The sequence below is a fragment of the Anomaloglossus baeobatrachus genome, chromosome 10 (assembly GCF_048569485.1).
Source record: "Anomaloglossus baeobatrachus isolate aAnoBae1 chromosome 10, aAnoBae1.hap1, whole genome shotgun sequence".
NCBI classification, from domain to species: domain Eukaryota; kingdom Metazoa; phylum Chordata; class Amphibia; order Anura; family Aromobatidae; genus Anomaloglossus; species Anomaloglossus baeobatrachus.
The window spans coordinates 17,583,511-17,605,821 of record NC_134362.1 but is presented as its reverse complement, the minus strand read 5'-3'; the positions used below and the strand labels follow the sequence as shown (position 1 = coordinate 17,605,821).

General features: G+C 48.9%; 1 protein-coding gene across 1 annotated transcript in view; it reads left to right on the top strand.

Moving 5' to 3' along the window:
- ABTB2 (ankyrin repeat and BTB domain containing 2) overlaps window positions 1-22,311 on the top strand; it is a 134,289-nt gene that overhangs the window by 97,180 nt on the left and 14,798 nt on the right. Inside the window, exons 2-11 of the mRNA XM_075326840.1 lie at window positions 6,673-6,819; window positions 9,659-9,872; window positions 13,918-14,070; window positions 15,425-15,590; window positions 16,126-16,215; window positions 18,218-18,319; window positions 18,418-18,514; window positions 18,736-18,871; window positions 21,311-21,537; window positions 22,035-22,213. Coding sequence (XP_075182955.1) covers window positions 6,673-6,819; window positions 9,659-9,872; window positions 13,918-14,070; window positions 15,425-15,590; window positions 16,126-16,215; window positions 18,218-18,319; window positions 18,418-18,514; window positions 18,736-18,871; window positions 21,311-21,537; window positions 22,035-22,213 — 1,511 coding nt within the window. The remainder of the gene's footprint in view (window positions 1-6,672; window positions 6,820-9,658; window positions 9,873-13,917; window positions 14,071-15,424; window positions 15,591-16,125; window positions 16,216-18,217; window positions 18,320-18,417; window positions 18,515-18,735; window positions 18,872-21,310; window positions 21,538-22,034; window positions 22,214-22,311) is intronic.

Here is a 22,311-nt window from a genome sequence, read left to right as displayed (position 1 = left end):
AACAGCGGAATGAAATGAAAGCTTGGGCCGGGGCCAGCAGGTTATTCATGTCTCCTTTCTAAGGAAATGGACATATTATATAATTTTATATCCATAATGCTTTGCTCTACCATCTGGAGCCATTAAATACAGTCATAGGTGCTTAGATATTAGGGATACACTATGCACAAATACATAAAATATATTCAATAAGTGCCCACTACTACTCCCAGCATGTCCAGTCTGCAGCAGGAGAGCTGTGGATGGGAGATCTCTCATCTACAACTCTCAAATATGGAGTTTCCCAGTTTTCTATACATAACTTTCATTTACTGTATACAGTGAAACCTTAAAGGGGTGGTTCACCCATTTTTTTAATTTTTCACTATCACTTTAAATCCCTATTACAAGTCTCTTTTTAATTACCTTCTACTGTATTTCCAGTTCTGGCACTGAGTGGCGCTATCCTCATCGCTCAGTGCCGGTCACATGATCCCCGGGTGCTGTGGCCGCTGGTATCCGCTGATGTCACATCAACGTCTGGGCTCTGAAAGTTGACGTTACACCAGCAGCTGCCTCTGATCCTGAGTGACTGGGCTGTGAGCAGGGTTTCACCACGTCACAGCCCAGTATCAAGATGAGGGATTATCCATCTTACAGCTGTGTGTGGTGGGGGCTGGCACCAGGATCAAGAGGAGAGGGAGAGGAGGAGTCACATCAGGTGAGTATGTTATTGCACAGGGGTGGGAGGATGAGCAGAGCTCAGTGTGTGCACAGCGTGAGAGCAGAGCACAGTGTGTGTGTGCGCGCGCGTAGAGAGAGCAGACCACAGTGTGTGTGTGTGCGTAGAGAGCAGAGCACAGTGTGTGTGTGTGCGTAGAGAGCAGAGCACAGTGTGTGTATAGAGCAGAGCACAATGTGTGTGCACGTAGAGGGCAGAGTAGTGTGTGCGCGCATAGGGTGCAGAGCACAGTGTGTGCGCGCATAGGGTGCAGAGCACAGTGTGTGCGCGCATAGGGTGCAGAGCACAGTGTGTGCGCGCATAGGGTGCAGAGCACAGTGTGTGCGCGCATAGGGTGCAGAGCACAGTGTGTGCGCGCATAGGGTGCAGAGCACAGTGTGTGCGCGCATAGGGTGCAGAGCACAGTGTGTGCGCGCATAGGGTGCAGAGCACAGTGTGTGCGCGCATAGGGTGCAGAGCACAGTGTGTGAGCGCGTAGGGTGCAGAGCAGTGTGTGTGTGTGTGTGTGTGTGTAGAGTGCAGAGCACAGTGTGTGTCTGCGTAGAGTGCAGAGCACAGTGTGTGTCTGCGTAGAGTGCAGAGCACAGTGTGTGTCTGCGTAGAGTGCAGAGCACAGTGTGTGTCTGCGTAGAGTGCAGAGCACAATGCGTGTCTGCGTAGAGTGCAGAGCACAATGCGTGTGTGCGTAGAGTGCAGAGCACAATGTGTGTGTGTGTGCGGAGAGTGCAGAGCACAATGTGTGTACGTAGAGTGCAGAGCACAGTGTGTGTGTGCGTAGAGTGCAGAGCACTGTGTGTGTGTGCGCGCGCGTAGAGTGCAGAGCACAGCGTGTATGCGCGCGTAGGGTGCAGAGCACAGTGTGTGTGTGTGTGTGTGTGTGTGTGTATAGAGTGCAGAGCACAGTGTGTGTCTGCGTAGAGTGCAGAGCACAATGCGTGTGTGCGTAGAGTGCAGAGCACAATGTGTGTGTGTGCGGAGAGTGCAGAGCACAATGTGTGTACGTAGAGTGCAGAGCACAGTGTGTGTGTGTGTGTGTGTGTGCGGAGAGTGCAGAGCACAATGTGTGTACGTAGAGTGCAGAGCACTGTGTGTGTGTGCGCGCACGCGTAGAGTGCAGAGCACAGCGTGTATGCGCGCGTAGGGTGCAGAGCACAGTGTGTGTGTGTGTGTGTATAGAGTGCAGAGCACAATGCGTGTCTGCGTAGAGTGCAGAGCACAATGCGTGTCTGCGTAGAGTGCAGAGCACAATGCGTGTGTGCGTAGAGTGCAGAGCACAATGTGTGTGTGTGCGGAGAGTGCAGAGCACAATGTGTGTACGTAGAGTGCAGAGCACAGTGTGTGTGTGTGTGTGTAGAGTGCAGAGCACTGTGTGTGTGTGTGTGTGTGTGTGTGTGCAGAGCACAGCGTGTATGCGCGCGTAGAGTGCAGAGTGCAGAGCACAGTGTGTGTGTGTGTTTGTGTATTGTGCAGAGCTTGGAGCTGCTGCTGTGTCACTGATGTGATTTTCTCTCAGTGCTTCGATAACATGCAGAGACAGGGAGGAGTCTGGGTGGAGATCTGAGTGGGTGTGAGATACAGACTGGAGGCCACCACAAAGGATCATGGAAGTTGTAGGAACTGAACCTAGGAAGTCAGGAGAGAGATTAACCCCATCAGAGCTGGATCCAGCAATTAGTATGTGCTGCTACGGCATGATAAAAGGTAATATTGCTAAAATAACATAATAGATGTGTGGAGAGGCACATATTAGCAAGATTTTGGAGAAGAAAAATAAATTAGTTTTGGTAACTGTACAACTTCTTTAAAATATATACTTTGTGCTTCCATTACACTTGTTTCCATTTGGAGGCAGTAATCCAGCACATAGGGTGTCCTGCGATCAGGCTGGAAGTGGAGACTATTGTTTATAAATACAATTGTATCCAGTGTAAACAACACAACAGCAGGAAGTTGCTACAATGTAACAATGTATCTCACATACATATCAATGTGCACAGGGTCTCCAGAGGTGAGGAGGCCACATCCACCTCCAATTCTGTCACAGTCACATGAAGGGGGCATTACTGACCTGCAAAGCGCCCATATTCTGCTTTTGCGCAGCCGCGCTCTTCCGTTTGCGTCCACCCCTGATTCACTGTTATCTATAAAATACCAATACTTTTCTTTTTAAGTCCTTGGCATATTCCTCTGCTTATCTCCAGGGTCACTGCTGATGACCTCTCTTCTTTTATTGTCAAATTGTCACACAGCATAAGTAGGGTCCCTGTTACATTAGCCGATAACCATCCTAATAAGTGGTTGTTGAAATAATCTAATTTCAAAGTCCAAAAGATAATAGTTATCAGCACATTTTCCTTTGTTAAGCTGGTGTCACACATAACGACAACGACGTCGCTGCAACGTCACCATATTCTGTGACGTTGCAGCGACCTCAACAGCGACGTCGCTATGTGTGACACATAACAACGATCAGACCCCTGCTGCGAAATCGCTGCTCGCTCCTGAATGCTCCAGGTCATTTTTTGAACACTGCTATCCCGCTGCGCCATGCTGATAAGCTGATAATCCTTTTGTTTGACACCGCAGCAGGGACGCTACGCTACGTCTGAAACCACACAACGACCGTCGACGTCGCTATGATCGCTGCTCCGTCGCTGCTTTTTATAACATGTTTGACAGCTTACTAACGATCATCTATGGTCGCTGCTACGTCACAGAATATGGTGACGTTGCAGCGACGTCGTTGTCGTTGTCGTTATGTGTGAACCCAGCTTAAGTGATGGGCGGCAGATAATGATCAAGCTGCTCTTGCCTATATATTTTGCATCAAACCTTAAATTATCACATTTTTTTTTTATTACCGGTTGACATTAATAATATTATTTATTCATTTATATAGCGCTATTAATTCCACAGCGCTTTACATACATCAGCAACACTGTCCCCATTGGGGCTCACAATCTAAGGTCCCTATCAGTATACTTTTGAATTGTGGGAGGAAACCCACGCGAACACGGGGAGAACATACAAACTCCTTGCAGATGGTGTCCTTGGTGGGATTTGAACTGAGGACCCCAGCGCTGCAAGACTGCAATGCTAACCACTGAGCCACCACAAGAGTGCAATGCTAACCACTGAGCCACCGCAAGACTGCAGTGCTAACCACTGAGCCACCGCAAGACTGCAGTGCTAACCACTGAGCCACCGCAAGACTGCAGTGATAACCACTGAGCCACCGCAAGACTGCAGTGCTAACCACTGAGCCACCGCAAGACTGCAGTGCTAACCACTGAGCCACCGCAAGGCTGCAGTGCTAACCACTGAGCCACCGCAAGGCTGCAGTGCTAACCACTGAGCCACCGCAAGACTGCAGTGCTAACCACTGAGCCACCGCAAGACTGCAGTGCTAACCACTGAGCCACCACAAGAGTGCAGTACTAACCACTGAGCCACCATATAGTGCTAACCACTGAGCCGTCCCTACATTCATTCAGAAATCTTTCTATATAAACCCAAATTTATAGTTTCTTGCATTAAAGCTGGCCGACCACCAGTATGGCTTCCCACATCATTCATCTTCCTCGGACCTGAATGGAAAATCTGCCTAATTTGGAAGCAATAAAGTTGAGGGGATAATTTACTTGCTAAGATTTTGCCAAGTGTCCCTGTGTTTTCAGCCATAAGTGCAGTCATTTTCTGAAGGCTCCACCCTGTACGATCTTTCCTTCTCTTCACCCCTGAGTCTTCCAGAATCGCTGTTTTCTGGGAGATTTCATGCAGGTTTATGGGGTCTGTGTTACGTGATGACTAGTGATAGACCGGAGTGCTCGTTACTCGATTGAGCACCGGATTGCTCCGACGCGGCTCGAGTACTGAGTATAATGGAAGTCAATGGGAAACTCCAGCATTTTCAAGCTCAGATGCCCAAGGCTTGATTGAGTAAGGCTATGTTCACACTTCCGTTGTTTTGCTTCCGTCAGGTCCCTCGTTGCGACGCAAAGACGGATCCGTCGTTTTTTAGATGTCAACTGACGCAACGGATATATATTCCTGTGATCGGAATCCTGTGAAAAAACTGATCCGCCGCGTCCATTACATCCGTTGTGTGTCCGTTTTTTGGCGGATCCGTCGTGATCCGTTTGTGTTTGGGACAGCCCAATGGGTGTGCCAAACATGCTGGGCATGATCAGTAGAGCATGATGGAATCCAGCACCATAGACATCCATTATAGCTCTTGACGGATGGCGACGGACACCTACGGAGTCCGTTTTTTTGCCGCTCCAAAAAACGTTACTCAATACATTCAGCGTTGCTCCCGCCTGACGGTCAGTCACTAAACGACTGATCCATCACGCAGCGGATGCAACACAGGGCCATCCGTCGCAATCCATCGTTAATAGAAGTCTATGGGGAAAAAAAGGATTCCTGCAATATATTTTGCAGCATGGTGTAATTCCTCAAGGATGCAAAACAACGGAAGTGTGAACCTAGCCTAACAAAGCACGAAGCACAATCGCTCATCACTACTGATGACTCTTCCAGAATTGGGAGGTTTTTCCTTATTCCGACTTTCCAGAAGAGTGGGCAATTCTAGGGGATCACTGAGGGGATCGGAAGTCTCGGAGAGCTGGGTGGCAGCCAGTGTTGGACAGGGATCCTGGGGCCCACTGGAAGTTATAATTCTAAGGGCCCATTTTCTATTAATGCAGAAACGGTGATTTACTCCGAGTGGGGAACCCTTTGGTACGTTGGTGACCACTCTGACCTTAAAGGGGTATTCCAGTTGGAGGATGCCATCACCTATTCAAAGGATAGATGACGACGTCCAGATCTATGGGGATCCAACTACTTTAATCCTCTGATTGGCAGAATGGGGAACTTTTATCCTCGTTAGAAAGAAGCTGAAGTTTGTATACCCGACCGCCGCTCTGTTAATTCTCCATGGTACTGCCGGAGCTCTGTATTGGGTGGTCTCTGGTAGGAAGGAACGGGGCAGAGTATGAGCATGTGCACTTCTGTTTGGCATAAAAGGGACCCATTCCTGGTCATCATTGGGCTCTTCTTCTTCTTTTTTTTTTTATATAGCGCTAACATGTTCCACAGCGCTTCACATACATCAGGAACGCTGTCCCCATTGGGGCTCACAATCTAGAGTCCCTATCTGTATGTCTTTGGAGTGTGGGAGGAAACCGGAGAACCCAGAGGAAACCCACGCAAACACGGGGAGAACATACAAACTCCTTGCAGCTGTTGTCCTTGGTGGGTTTCGAACCCAGGACCCCAGCGCTGCAAGACTGCAGTGCTAACCACTGAGCCACCACAAGGCTGCAGTGCTAACCACTGAGCCACCACAAGACTGCAGTGCTAACCACTGAGCCACCACAAGACTGTAGTGCTAACCACTGAGCCACCGTGACGCCCCTCCAACGTTCTGACCTTCCCACCAGTGCAGAAGCTATCCTCTAGCTTGTGGATAGGTGTTAGAAAACATTTAACCAGAATATCCTTTTAATGACCACAGATATAACTAGTAGATAGAAACAAAAACAAAAAAACTGCATCTCCAAACATAGCAAGTGTGAACAGGTGCGAACTACTAAAACACAAACAAATGGATATAGCATCCTCTGTAGGCGCCAAGACATATGCAAACATAGACTATATGACATTTTATATATTAATAAGATTTAAATCTTATATATTCTGTTTGCATATGTCTTGGCGCCTACAGAGGCTGCTGTATCCCTTTGTTTGTGTTTCATGAAGGTAGAAACAAAAGATGATTTTTTTTTTTTCTGTTTTCACAATCATACTTTTCGGAATTGCTGGGTAATATGTTCAGGTCCAATATTCGTTTTTTTAGTATATTTGTTTGTGTTTTTCTGTTATCGAGCTACTTAACCCCCCCCCAATCGCCACTAAAGGGGCTAACGCTGTCGCTTTCTCCTTAGGGGTCCTGTCCCTTCCGCCATACTTCAGTCCGTATAAAGACAATTCCTTAGAGCGAGATGACGCCACCGATGCATTCACGCACCTTGAACTACGCACTTTGGAGCAGTCGCTGCTCGCCACCTGTGTTGGGAGCATCTCGGAGCTGAGTAAGTCGTGTACAATGGCCGGAGGCTGGGGCAATCGTTATCCCACTGGTTGTACTGTATGTGAATACCTGGGACAGGGGATGTAGGCAGCTGCCTGGCTTCTCTAGCAGCCGCTTATCTCACCTGAGAACATTATGGATGGGGCATGTTAAAATCCAACTGCCCCATCCTTCGCCCACCTAGAATCTGACATCAGGATATCTCCATACATATGAAGATTGGCCACTCCTGCTGAATTGAATAGTTTCATTGGATTGTGTGTATGACCAGCTTTGTCCCTAGCGTGAAATGTTAATGAGCTCACATGTAATTTATTATATTATGAAAAGTCATCAATTTCAAGATCTCTGCTTGCTGTCAGTGAAAGGTGGCATTGTTCACCCTCAGAGGCTAAAAAGCTATCCTGATCATGTCTAGTGGATACACAACCCGTTACAGTATAGCCGAGAATGGGCAGAGGGGGCTGTGACCAGAGGACAAAAAGCCACGCTAATGTCTAGTGGATACACAACCCCTAACAGTATAGCCATGAATGGGCAGAGGGGGCTGCGACCAGGGGACAGGAAGCCACGCTAATGTCTAGTGGATACACAACCCGTTACAGTGTAGCCGAGAATGGGCAGAGGGGGCTGTGACCAGGGGACAGAAAACCACGCTAATGTCTAGTGGATACACAACCCATTACAGTGTAGCCAAGAATGGGCAGAGGGGGCTGTGACCAGGAGACAGAAAGCCACGCTAATGTCTAGTGGATACACAACCCGTTACAGTATAGCCAAGAATGGGCAGAGGGGGCTGTGACCAGGAGACAGAAAGCCACGCTAATGTCTAGTGTATACACATCCCATTATGGTGTAGCCGAGAAGGGGCAGATGGGGCTGCGACCAGGGGACAGAAAGCCACGCTAATGTCTAGTGTATACACATCCCATTATGGTGTAGCCGAGAAGGGGCAGATGGGGCTGCGACCAGGGGACAGAAAGCCACGCTAATGTCTAGTGGATACACAACCCGTTACAGTGTAGCCGGTATTGGGCAGAGGGAGCTGCGACCAGGGGACAGAAAGCTACTCTAATGTCTAGTGGATACACAACCCGTTACAGTGTAGCCGGGATTGGGCAGAGGGGGCTGCGACCAGGGGACAGAAAGCCACGCTAATGTCTAGTGGATACACAACCCGCTACAGTGTAGCCGGGATTGGGCAGAGGGGGCTGCGACCAGGGGACAGAAAGCTACTCTAATGTCTAGTGGATACACAACCCGTTACAGTGTAGCCGGGATTGGGCAGAGGGGGCTGCGACCAGGGGACAGGAAGCCACGCTAATGTCTAGTGGATACACAACCTGTTACAGTGTAGCCAAGAATGGGCAGAGGGGGCTGTGACCAGGAGACAGAAAGCCACGCTAATGTCTAGTGGATACACAACCCGTTACAGCATAGCCAAGAATGGGCAGAGGGGGCTGTGACCAGGAGACAGAAAGCCACGCTAATGTCTAGTGTATACACATCCCATTATGGTGTAGCCGAGAAGGGGCAGATGGGGCTGCGACCAGGGGACAGAAAGCCACGCTAATGTCTAGTGGATACACATCCCATTATGGTGTAGCCGAGAAGGGGCAGATGGGGCTGCGACCAGGGGACAGAAAGCCACGCTAATGTCTAGTGGATAAACAACCCGTTACAGTATAGCCAAGAATGGGCAGAGGGGGCTGCAACCAGGGGACAGAAAGCCACGCTAATGTCTAGTGGATACACAACCCGTTACAGTGTAGCCGGGATTGGGCAGAGGGGGCTGCGACCAGGAGACAGAAAGCCACGCTAATGTCTAGTGGATACACAACCCGTTACAGTGTAGACGGGATTGGGCAGAGGGGGCTGCGACCAGGGGACAGAAAGCTACTCTAATGTCTAGTGGATACACAACCCATTACAGTGTAGCCGGGATTGGGCAGAGGGGGCTGCGACCAGGGGACAGAAAGCCACGCTAATGTCTAGTGGATACACAACCCGTTACAGTGTAGCCGGGATTGGGCAGAGGGGGCTGCGACCAGGGGACAGAAAGCTACTCTAATGTCTAGTGGATACACAACCCGTTACAGTGTAGCCGGGATTGGGCAGAGGGGGCTGCGACCAGGGGACAGGAAGCCACGCTAATGTCTAGTGGATACACAACCCGTTACAGTATAGCTGAGAATGGGCAGAGGGGACTGCGACCAGGGGACAGAAAGCCACGCTAATGTCTAGTGGATACACAACCCGTTACAGTGTAGCCGGGATTGGGCAGAGGGGGCTGCGACCAGGGGACAGGAAGCCACGCTAATGTCTAGTGGATACACAACCCGTTACAGTATAGCTGAGAATGGGCAGAGGGGGCTGCGACCAGGGGACAGAAAGCTAAGCTAACATTTGATTTTACTGCCAATGAAATTGATAATGGCTGCAGGGTTTATCAGTAACACTGCTATTACTGCTATTTACATGTAAAACTGTGACCATTGTGCACTCATTAAAAGCAATTTCTAATCCTCGCTCCGTATCGTGGTTGCATTCTGGCTGCCAGCGATGATCCTTGCCCCATATCTTTAGCATGAGACATAAATCAGTATCTAATGGACGTGATCAGGAAAGGTTTTTCAGCTTTTGAATATAAATATGAATGTTCCCATTCACTGAAAGCAAGCACAGATCTAGAACATGTAATGGAGCAAAGCTTTTCAGTAGAATGCAGCACATAGTAGAGATTACCCTCTGCCCGGATCTGGGAATGCATCACGTATATTATTGACATTTGGGATTACAGTAATTTCTTGCACCAACGTTTCCTTGCGTTGCGTCCTCAGGTGACCTTGTTTCCCGCGCCATGCATCATATGCAATGTCTGAACACCCCGAGAGCTGGCATGAGCCCTGCACGGCAAAGTCGCCATCCCCAGCAACACATCACCTGGTCTCCGGACTCCCTGCACACGCTCTACTATTTCCTGCGCTGCTCTCAGATGGAATCCATGGAAAATCCAAACCTGGACCCACCCAGAATGTCTCTGCACAACGAGAGGTAAGAAGCCCCTGCGGGCACTGATGTCTGCTGAGCAGCACCAAAGATAGGGGCTGCAAACAAACTGTATCGGGGGGTTACACTATGCATATGATAATAATATTTATTCATTTATATAGCGCTATTAATTCCATAGCACTTTACATACATCAGCAACTCTGTCCCCATTGGGGCTCACAATCTAAATTCCCTATCAGAATGTCTTTGTAGTATGGGAGGAAACCGGAGAACCCGGAGGAAACCCACGCAAACACGGGGAGAACATACAAACTCCGTGCAGATGGTGTCCTTGGTGGGATTTGAACCCAGGACCCCAGCGCTGCAAGGCTGCAGTGCTAACCACTGAGCCACCACAAGACTGCAGTGCTAGCCACTGAGCCACCACAAGACTGCAGTGCTAACCACTGAGCCACCACAAGACTGCAGTGCTAACCACTGAGCCACCACAAGACTGGAGTGCTAACCACTGAGCCACCACAAGACTGCAGTGCTAGCCACTGAGCCACCACAAGACTGCAGTGCTAGCCACTGAGCCAATATAGAATACTAACCACTGAGCCACGACAAGACTGCAGTGCTAACCACTGAGCCAATATACAATACTAACCACTGAGCCTCGTGCATCTACCACACATGGGTATACATCACATGTGACAGTAGAGGGGGCACTGCTGTATATTTTGCATTGGCACCCTAATAAATCTTCACTCTGCTCCGTCTCTCTCATCTTTCCATTTTACAACTTTACATTATAATACTCCCAGCGCCAACTACAGGGATTATGGTTCCATTCATGGTGCACCAGAACAGTACCAACCACCAGAATCCATCCCAGTGCCGTCCATTGTCTGCAGAGTAGTGCCCCAGACTTCCTTCAGTGCAAACTTCATTTTTAGTCAGTGTCCTTATTGCCAGGTACAATGCCCCAAAGTTAAGCATAGTGCCCTCAATACCAGCCTAATTACTCAAATTAACCATACTGCAATGCAAAGTGCTACTGGCATAACCTATAGTGACCTCTCAAGTTGGCACTGTCCTGTCACTGCCAACCACAGTCAATGTACTGCTAGAATAGGCTACGGTGCTATCCTCTGTTACCAGGCTAAGCAATAAAATCCCTGCAGTGCAAACTATGGTGACGAGCGGCACAGTGCCCCCAGTGCGGGTGATTGTAGTGACTGCACAGTGCCCCCAGTGCGGGTGATTGTAGTGACTGCACAGTGTCCCCAGTGCCGGTGATTGTAGTGACTGCACAGTGCCCCCAGTGCCGGTGATTGTAGTGACTGCACAGTGCCCCCAGTGCGGGTGATTGTAGTGACTGCACAGTGCCCCCAGTGCCGGTGATTGTAGTGACTGCACAGTGTCCCCAGTGCCGGTGACTATGGTGACTGCCCAGTGCCCCTAGGGCCGGTGATTGTAGTGACTGCACAGTGCCCCCAGTGCCGGTGACTATGGTGACTGCCCAGTGCCCCTAGGGCCGGTGATTGTAGTGACTGCACAGTGCCCCCAGTGCCGGTGACTATGGTGACTGCCCAGTGCCCCTAGGGCCGGTGATTGTAGTGACTGCTAGTGACTGCACAGTGTCCCCAGTGCCGGTGACTATGGTGACTGCCCAGTGCCCCTAGGGCTGGTGACTATGGTGACTGCCCAGTGCCCCTAGGGCCGGTGATTATGGTGACTGCACAGTGCCCCCAGTTCCGGGGACTATAGTGACTGCACAGTGCCCCCAGTGCCGGTGACTATGGTGACTGCACAGTGCCCCTAGGGCCGGTGACTATGGTGACTGCACAGTGCCCCTAGGGACGGTCACTATGGTGACTGCCCAGTGCCCCCAGTTCCGGTGACTATGGTGACTGCACAGTGCCCCCAGTTCCGGGGACTATGGTGACTGCACAGTGCCCCTAGGACCGGTGACTATGGTGACTGCACAGTGCCCCTAGGGCCGGTGACTATGGTGACTGCACAGTGCCCCTAGGGCCGGTGACTATGGTGACTGCCCAGTGCCCCTAGGGCCGGTGACTATGGTGACTGCACAGTTCCCCCAGTTCCGGGGACTATGGTGATTGCACAGTGCCCCTAGGACCGGTGACTGTGGTGACTGCCCAGTGCCCCTTGGGCCGGTGACTATGGTGACTGCCCAGTGCCCCTTGGGCCGGTGACTATGGTGACTGCACAGTGCCCCTAGGGCCGGTGACTATGGTGACTGCACAGTTCCCCCAGTTCCGGGGACTATGGTGACTGCACAGTGCCCCTAGGGCCGGTGACTATGGTGACTGCCCAGTGCCCCTAGGACCGGTGACTGTGGTGACTGCACAGTGCCCCTTGGGCCGGTGACTATGGTGACTGCCCAGTGCCCCTTGGGCCGGTGACTATGGTGACTGCACAGTGCCCCTAGGGCCGGTGACTATGGTGACTGCACAGTTCCCCCAGTTCCGGGGACTATGGTGACTGCACAGTGCCCCTAGGGCCGGTGACTATAGTGACTGCACAGTGCCCCTAGGGCCGGTGACTATGGTGACTGCACAGTGCCCCTAGGACCGGTGACTATGGTGACTGCACAGTGCCCCTGAGGCCGGTGACTATAGTGACTGCACAGTGCCCCTAGGGCCGGTGACTATGGTGACTGCACAGTGCCCCTAGGGCCGGTGACTATGGTGACTGCACAGTGCCCCTAGGGCCGGTGACTATGGTGACTGCACAGTGCCCCTAGGGCCGGTGACTATAGTGGCTGCACAGTGCCCCTAGGGCCGGTGACTATGGTGACTGCACAGTGCCCCTAGGCCGGCCGTAGTTCCCTCAGAAATACGTCACCTTCTATATATCATTTATTAAAGCCGTTTTGTTGGATTTTACCCAAATTTGCCCGTTTAATAGAATATTTTAGAAAAGGAAATCATCCTGAGAGAGTTTTTTTTTCTGGGAATTCTTTTTTTTTTTTCTTTTTTTTTATTCTCCAGATTTGCTCAGAAAACTTTTACTTGGAATTTCTAGACATAAATTTCATCTGTAAATTTGCATTTGAAGTGTCCCTGGAATTCCTCCCGGAGAGAGGGAGGTCGTTAAGTTACACGACCGCAGAGCCATTAAAGCTCAGCAATAACCGCCGCCGTCTCTTTAAGACATATGCCAATAGGGGCGCGCGAGCGGGCGGTCCGCAGGGGGCCGCCCTGTGCAAACCCACCGGGGCCTGCAACGCAAATCTAAAAAACGTGTTCTGCTGTTAGCAGCGGCTTCTCCACAGCGCTGGGGGCAGATCTGTGGCATCAGCGGGGTCTGTCTGCACGTTTATGAGCTGGTATAAGGAATCCCTGACATTCTCCAGAAGCCGATACCGGACCCCTGAGATTAAACGCCACGTATTGCCCCGGGGGGTGAAGAGGCGGCGTATTCTGCATCTTGTAACATTGTATCACTGTCTGTTTGTACGATTTGCAAGATCTCTGCTTGCTTTAAGCAAATTCTAAATCACTCTAATACTGGTTTGCTAGAATTGCATCCAATCAAGGGCGGACTTATCATTGGTGCAGCCGGACAAGGGCCCCATAGGGTAAAGGGGCCCATTATCACCTCCAAAGTGGGGAGAATTGTGCATTATTATGAGCTCTTGGGCTGCAAAGGGCCCATATATTGTTCTTGCACAGGGGCCCCATCTTTTTGTGCATCCAATAGTTTAACACTAGAAGTCCCAGAAATTTCAAGCTCCCCCCTGAAGTCCCGAAAGCAGGTCAAATGACCCTTAATCCAAACTGTAATTAAGGTCATTACTGTCGCACCACAGGAGGTTGGAAAACAACACCCTCCTGTGGTGCGACAGTAATGGCCTTAATTACAGAACAAAAGACGGTGATTATAGGATGTTAGCTAAAATCCTTCAGGTCATTTGATCCGTCTCTGGGTTCCAAAGGTGGAAATGTTAAATGACCCCTCTCTGGGACTTCTAGTGTTAAGGAAACCCCTTTCTTGGCCCTATAGGCGCCGGATACCCTCGGATCTACGTGTCCAGCCAGACTCGTCCCACCTTTGCTTACATGCTGCTGTTTTTCAGGCCGTTCATCTTGTTGCCACCGCTGATGGAGTGGATGCGCGTGGCTATCACATATGCGGAGCATCGCCGTAGTCTGACCGTGGACGCCGATGACATCAGACAGACAGCGAGATTACTCCTCCCGGGACTGGACTGTGAACCACGACAGCTGAAGTAAGTCCCAGCGCCATCGTCTGCAATGTCTGATCCTTATCAGAATAAGCCGCCAACGAAACAATCACAGATTCTGTTTAATTGCACGGAATGGATGGCGCTGCAGCACAGAGCGTTGTTTGACGTTGGGCTTCTAACATGGTGGGAGTCATAGTCACAAGTAGGAGTCCAGAGATGTTTGGCCGGTACTGCCATGTGTGCCAACATCCCCTTGATACGGATTTATCTGGGGTGTGATACCCTTTGGTCCTTATACCGAGTCTTCCTCCTTGTACACTTTGGGCCTCATTTAGAATATTCCACCTCCTGGCTTCTATCGGGGGTTGAGACCTTTTCCCTTAGAATATTTCACCTCCTGGCTTGTATCGAGGGTTGAGACCCTTTTCCCTTAGAATATTCCATCTCCTGACTTCTATCAGGGGTTGATACCCTTTTACCTTAGAATATTCCACCTCCTGGCTTCTATAAGGGGTTGAGACCCTTTTCCCTTAGAATATTCCACCTCCTGGCTTCTATCGGGGGTTGAGACCTTTTCCCTTAGAATATTCCACCACCTGGCTTCTATTGGAGGTTGAGACCCTTTTCCCTTAGAATATTCCACCTCCTGGCTTGCATCGAGGGTTAAGACCCTTTTCCCTTAGAATATTCCACCTCCTGATTTCTATCGGGGGTTGAGACGCTTTTCTCTTAGAATATTCCACCTCCTGGCTTCTATCGGGAGTTGAGACCCCTTTCCCTTAGAATATTCCACCACCTTGCTTCTATCGGGGGTTGAGACCCCTTTCCCTTAGAATATTCCACCTCCTGGCTTCTATCGGTTGTTGAGACCCTTTTTCCTTTGAATATTCCACCTCCTGGCTTCTATCGGGGGTTGAGACCCCTTTCCCGTAGAATATTCCACCACCTGGCTTCTATCTGGGGTTGAGACCCCTTTCCCTTAGAATATTCCACCTCCTGGCTTGTATCGAGGGTTAAGACCCTTTTTCCTTAGAATATTCCACCTCCTGATTTCTATCGGCGGTTTAGACGCTTTTCTCTTACAATATTCCACCTCCCGGCTTCTATCGGGGGTTGAGACCCCTTTCCCTTAGAATATTCCACCTCCTGGCTTGTATCGAGGGTTGAGACCCTTTTTCCTTTGAATATTCCACCTCCTGGCTTCTATCGGGGGTTGAGACCCCTTTCCCTTAGAATATTCCACCTCCTGGCTTCTATTGGTTGTTGAGACCCTTTTCCCTTAAAATATTCCACCTCCTGGCTTCTATCGGGGGTTGAGACCCCTTTCCCTTAGAATATTCCACCTCCTGGCTTCTATCGGGGGTTGAGACCTTTTCCCTTTTTTCCCCACTCACAGGCCTGAATGCTGTGTCAGCTCCCTCAGACGTCTGGATGCCGCAGCCGCCACTGACTGTTTCCAGCAGGATTTGGGCTTCCGAATGCTGAACTGTGGGCGCACCGACCTTATTCCCCAGGCAGTGCGAGCATTGGGGCCCGAAGGCATTAACACTATGGATGACCAGGTGAACAACTACTGCATCAGTCTCCTTTTAAGTTTTCTTCACAGCGCTCTCCTGATACGTCTAGTTTAGTAATATTCCCCATAACATATCAATTTTGCAGAATCTGTTTTATAAACCCAGCATTGTGCACTTCCATCTGTTATTCCTCCTGGAAATGTATGAATGACATGAAAAATGGGTGTTAGTTGTCTGCCTTCTGGATTGGGTCTGACCCTGTCCAATCAGAGCTGACACAGTAGGGTTGTTAATGGACATGGCCCCTGTTGATAACACCCACTTTTCAATTTCCAGGCGGAATAATAGAGGACTGGCAAATTGCAATTTCATAGAGAGTACAAGTTTCTTGCTCATGCTTTACACTGCAGCTCTGCTTACATATTTTTAGTTCTATGTGATTTGTAGTTTAAACAGAACATATACAATTTTTCTGCTGGGATTGCAGGGACTTGTAGTTCCACTCCATCTGAAGAGGGGTAAAGCTGTATGTAACACAATGTAAGAGTCCATTGCACTGACGTTGTCTGTGCTTTTCCAGGGTCTGACGCCGCTGATGTACGCCTGCGCTGCCGGAGATGAGGCCATGGTGCAGATGCTGATCGAGGCTGGAGCGGAACTGGATGTCGCTGTAAGAGAAGGATCTGTTACTGGACCTTATATTCACACTATTCTGCTAATAGGGGTTTCCCAGGGCAGATTAGGAATGATGGATAGACATGCAAAAAAAAAAAAAAATGGGTCCCCCCCAGCCCTTCTCTGAAATCCAGACTCCACTTTGATCCCCTTTAGTAACCACGTGACTGTGGTCCTGTCCACCAAGGTCTACGGGAGTTATGGAGATGGCTGAGCTAGACTTCCTAGACTTTAGAAGAGATGGCCACCTAAATGCATGCACACCTCTCCATCACTGGGACCGCTGGACAGACATCATTGGACCCTTGTTTTCCTTCCCTTCTCCTCTAAGTGCATAGGTCATAAAGGTTGATGGACATGAGACGGACAGACAGATAATAATGCCGTCTTCCCAGCTCCTCCAGAATCATTCCTGAATTCCTTCTCATCTCATGTAACGACTTGTAATGTAATTAAGGCTCCGCTGCGTTCTGGAGGCCAAACACAACATTGTAGACGCCTCATCCCGAATCCCAACCCCTTCAATTCATGTTCCTTTAAGTGGAGCCAGGACGACTTGTGAGGAGCCGCCGGCTCAGGAGAAGCCGAGCTGTGGCTCTTGTGGCTGAACCAAGCCCGAGTTTCCCAACACTTTACATATAAGTGAGGTTCGTCTTAGACCTCGGTGGGTTCTGCTTCTGGGATTAGGTTGGGCATCGTGTATATTAAAATGTGGGAATCCCCATAAATATATCACTATCCACAGGATGGAAGATGAACGTATGATAGCAGGGGTCCGACCACAGGGACATCCGCTGCTCAGAAATACGAGGCCTCCAAATCTCTGTGCATAGAGTGGTAGAAAGCAGGTGCTGACACCGCTCCATTCACCGTCTATAGGAGTGGTGGTCGCACACGCTCACTATCGCTCCATTCACCGTCTATAGGAATGGTGGACGCACACGCTCACTATCGCTCCATTCACCGTCTATAGGAGTGGTGGACGCACACGCTCACTACCGCTCCATTCACTGTCTATAGGAGTGGTGGTCGCACACGCTCACTATCGCTCCATTCACCGTCTATAGGAATGGTGGACGCACACGCTCACTATCGCTCCATTCACCGTCTATAGGAGTGGTGGACGCACACGCTCACTATCGCTCCATTCACCGTCTATAGGAGTGGTGGTCGCACACGCTCACTCCCGCTCCATTCACAGTCTATAGGAGTGGTGGTCGTACACACTCACTACTGCTCCATTCATTATTTATAGGAGTGGTGGTCGCACACGCTCACTATCGCTCCATTCATCATCTATAGGAGTGGTGGTCGCACACGCTCACTATCGCTCCATTCACCGTCTATAGGAGTGGTGGTCGCACACGCTCACTCCCGCTCCATTCACAGTCTATAGGAGTGGTGGTCGTACACACTCACTACTGCTCCATTCATTATTTATAGGAGTGGTGGTCGCACACGCTCACTATCGCTCCATTCATCATCTATAGGAGTGGTGGTCGCACACGCTCACTATCGCTCCATTCACCGTCTATAGGAGTGGTGGTCGCACACGCTCACTCCCGCTCCATTCACAGTCTATAGGAGTGGTGGTCGTACACACTCACTATTGCTCCATTCACCGTCTATAGGAGTGGTGGTCGCACACGCTCACTACCTCTCCATTCACCGTCTATAGGAGTGGTGGTCGTACACACTCACTACCTCTCCATTCACCATCTATAGGAGTGGTGGTCGCACACGCTCACTACCTCTCCATTCACAGTCTATAGGAGTGGTGGTCGTACACACTCACTACTGCTCCATTCACCATCTATAGGAGTGGTGGTCGCACACGCTCACTACCTCTCCATTCACAGTCTATAGGAGTGTTGTTCGCACATGCTCAGTACCGCTCTATTCACTGTCTATAGGAGTGGTGGTCGCACATGCTCAGTACCGCTCCATTCACACCTGGGATTTGTCACATTCTAGTCAAACTCGTATTGTTCTTGCAGGTTCCCAGCATTTCGCCTCGTCACCCCTCCGTTCACCCCGACTCTCGTCACTGGACCGCCTTGACCTTCGCCATCCTCCATAGTCACATCTCCGTAGTGCAGGTAAGTTGTACAAGCTATTTGCAGTCAGAGGGAACCGTGAAGGTGATATCAGAGCTCCGATATATCACCATGATACGATCTTTGTCTCTTCTCTGCAGCTGCTCCTGGACGCCGGCGCTCATGTGGAGGGTTCAGCCGTGGACAGCAGTGAAGACAACTACGCAGAAACCCCCTTACAGCTGGCGTCTGCGGCAGGTACCCTGCACAGTGATATGTAACCATGGTTACACCCGATAGAGGGGTGAGAAGAAGCCTTCTACATGACAAATTGGATGGAAGGGTGGCAGGACCAAAAAGGGCACGTGGCTCTTCTGTCTTGGCTGCCATTGTCCATTGTGGTCATGGATCCAGTTTTGCATAGTATATGTGACAGTGATTGTCTTGTGACCGCTGATCAATGGCATCTTCTTCTCCAGGTAACTACGAACTGGTCAGTTTGCTTTTAGACCGAGGAGCTGACCCTCTACTGAACATGCTGGAGGCCGGCCGGGTGTCCTCATCACTGCACGAAGACATGAACTGCTTCAGCCATTCAGCCGCCCACGGGCACAGGTGAAAGCCAAAGCTATGGGCCTCCTCCTCCATCAAAACTGCCTTGTGCATAGCAACCAATCACAGCTCCGCTTTCATTTTTCAAACCACTCTGAAAAAGTGAAAGCTGCACTGTGATTCGTTGCTATGGACAAATCAGAGCTCAGCTTTCATTTTTCAAACCGCTCTGAAAAAGTGAAAGCTGCGCTGAGATTGGTTGCTACGGACAAATCAGAGCTCAGCTTTCATTTTTCAAACCGCTGTGAAAAAGTGAAAGCTGCACTGTGATTCGTTGCTATGGACAAATCAGAGCTCAGCTTTCATTTTTCAAACCGCTCTGAAAAAGTGAAAGCTGCGCTGTGATTGGTTGCTACGGACAAATCAAAGCTCAGCTTTCATTTTTCAAACCGCTCTGAAAAAGTGAAAGCTGCACTGTGATTGGTTGTTATGGACAAATCAGAGCTCAGCTTTCATTTTTCAAACCGCTCTGAAAAAGTGAAAGCTTGCGCTGTGATTGGTTGCTACGGACAAATCAGAGCTCAGCTTTCATTTTTCAAACCGTCCTGAAAAAGTGAAAGCTGCACTGTGATTGGTTGCTATGGACAAATCAGAGCTCAGCTTTCATTTTTCAAACCGCGCTGAAGAAGTCAAAGCTGCATTGTGATTGGTTGCTATGGACAAATCAGAGCTCAGCTTTCATTTTTCAAACCACGCTGAAGAAGTCAAAGCTGCTCTGTGATTCGTTGCTATGGACAAATCAGAGCTCAGCTTTCATTTTTCAAACCGCTCTGAAAAAGTGAAAGCTGCGCTGTGATTGGTTGCTACGGACAAATCAGAGCTCAGCTTTCATTTTTCAAACCGTCCTGAAAAAGTGAAAGCTGCACTGTGATTGGTTGCTATGGACAAATCAGAGCTCAGCTTTCATTTTTCAAACCGCGCTGAAGAAGTCAAAGCTGCACTGTGATTGGTTGCTATGGACAAATCAGAGCTCAGCTTTCATTTTTCAAACCACGCTGAAGAAGTCAAAGCTGCTCTGTGATTCGTTGCTATGGACAAATCAGAGCTCAGCTTTCATTTTTCAAACCGCTCTGAAAAAGTGAAAGCTGCGCTGTGATTGGTTGCTACGGACAAATCAGAGCTCCGCTTTCATTTTTCAAACCGCTCTGAAGTCAAAGCTGCTCTGTGATTGGTTGCTAGGGACAAATCACAGCTCGGCTTTCATTTTTTTAAACCGCTCTGAAAAAGTCAAAGCTGCACGGTGATTGGTTGCTAGGGACAACAGACAGTTGGAAGGGATTGATTAGACTGTTAGGAATAATAACACTGTTGCCTACAGCAACCAATCACAGCGCGGCTTTTATTTCATCCACTGTTGGAAAAATGGCGGCTGAGCTCAGATTTGGTTGCTATGGGAAACGAGGATAGTGGGTTTTTAGAAAATGTTCTTTAATCTGCCCCAATATTCTTCTCTATAAGAACAAATCCTTTTAATAACTGAGTTTTTACTATGGAAATGCTTCACATATCTAACAAATCCATCCCCCGTCTGTAGACTGATCCTCTTCAATAATTGTACCGGCCCCGGGCTCCGAAAATCACAGACAAAGTTATGAATGAAAGGAGGAAAGTTCACTTTATGATGTACTGCCATCTAGTGCACAGTAGTGATACTGCAGGTAGCATCTGGGAGTTTAATTGGATGTGTCACCAGATCTAAATTCTTCCGTTTTGCTCTTATTTTATTCCCATTGATTCCCTGATTATCCCAGTTTTTATTTTTCTTTACATCTGCCATACGATTCCAGAGATATGAGTCTTTTTATTTACTGCATTGATGGTCTTTGCAAGGGGGCGTGGCTCACAGAATTATGCAGAGCACCCAAAAGACACGCCCCTGAGGAGCGGTGAGACACGCCCCCTTGGAAAGAGCATAATATCCCAAAATAAGAAGGCTCATATCTCTGGAGCCGTATTGCGGTTTTTAAAAAAACGAAAACTAGAAAATTCAGGGAAAAAGTGGGAATAAAATAAAAGCGAAAGTGGACAGTGTTGACCCGGTGATAGATTCTCTTTAACTTTTTAGATGCCACTGTCATCTTGACAGTGGCATTTAAATGTCTAGAAATCCCTTTATTGTCCCCCCCAGCCCACTACAGTCCCGTAACATAATGGGTAGTCATGGTAAGCCTCGATTGTCCACCTATAAAACCTAGCCAGTGGGCTTAAAAAAAAAAAGAAGAAAAAAAAACAAATTTTATATATATATAATATATATATATATTAATAATAATATATATATTACACAATTTTTTTTAATAAAGAGAAAAATAATAAAAAAATAGTCGCATGGACCCAAAAATGATGACCGCTACTACTACTTGTGGTCCTTTTGCAGATTTTGCGTTGATCCCCCAGAAGGTTCCTTGGGGTCTGTAGTAACATCATGGCCTCCTTTTCTAGGAATGTCCTGAGGAAGCTGCTCACTCAGCCTCAGCTCTGCGGCGGTGATGTCCTATCCCTTGAAGAGATTTTGGCGGAGGGGGTGGACAGTGACACCTCCAGTATGGGGAGCTTCGACCAGGGACCCGTCCGGTTGTGTAAGACCAGAATGAAGGCCCTGCAGGAGGCAACATACTATAGTGCAGAACATGGCTACCTAGATATCACCATAGAGCTCCACGGCCTCGGTAAGTCCCTCACAAATAACACTTGTATCTAATACAGGCCTGAAATAATTGGGGTACAGTGGGCAAAATGTGAAGAAACAAAGAAACAAAGAGGGTGCAACCTGTCCAAACACACGTGTAAGTGAGGGAACTGCAGCAGCCACTAGGGGGAGCTCACTGGATACCACTGGACTTGTATATTGAATCCAATGTAGACGTTGTATGCAGTAGGGCTCCCCCCGGTGGAGGCGCCCGATATGCAGAACACTATAATAATTTATTTCAATTTTAAAGGGCATTTGGACATTTATTTCAGGGTAATGGTGCCCTCATCACGTCTCATCACGGCATTTTGGACCCTTATATTACATTATATTAAAATAAATTATTATAGGATGCTCCCATAATACCTGTAGAACTAAATTAGGGCCACCCCCGTCTACCTAGTTTTTACTCATCACACTTGCGTACTCGTACATTGTTCTTTTGTACATTATCATTATTTCCATTCATTCTAGGAGTGCCATGGAAGCTGCACGTATGGATCGAGTCTCTGCGGACGGCCTTCTCTCATTCACACCACTCTGTAATGGAGAATTTACTACAGGACTTCTGCACCATAAGAGAGGAGGATTACAACGAGGAGCTCATCACCGAGGGGCTGTCACTCCTCTTTAACATCTTCAAGACCACTAAAGTAAAAATCATTAATTTACCTACAGTAGATATGCAATATTTATTTTGTATAGATCCTGTATTATACTCCAGAGCTGCACTCACTATTCTGCTGGTGCA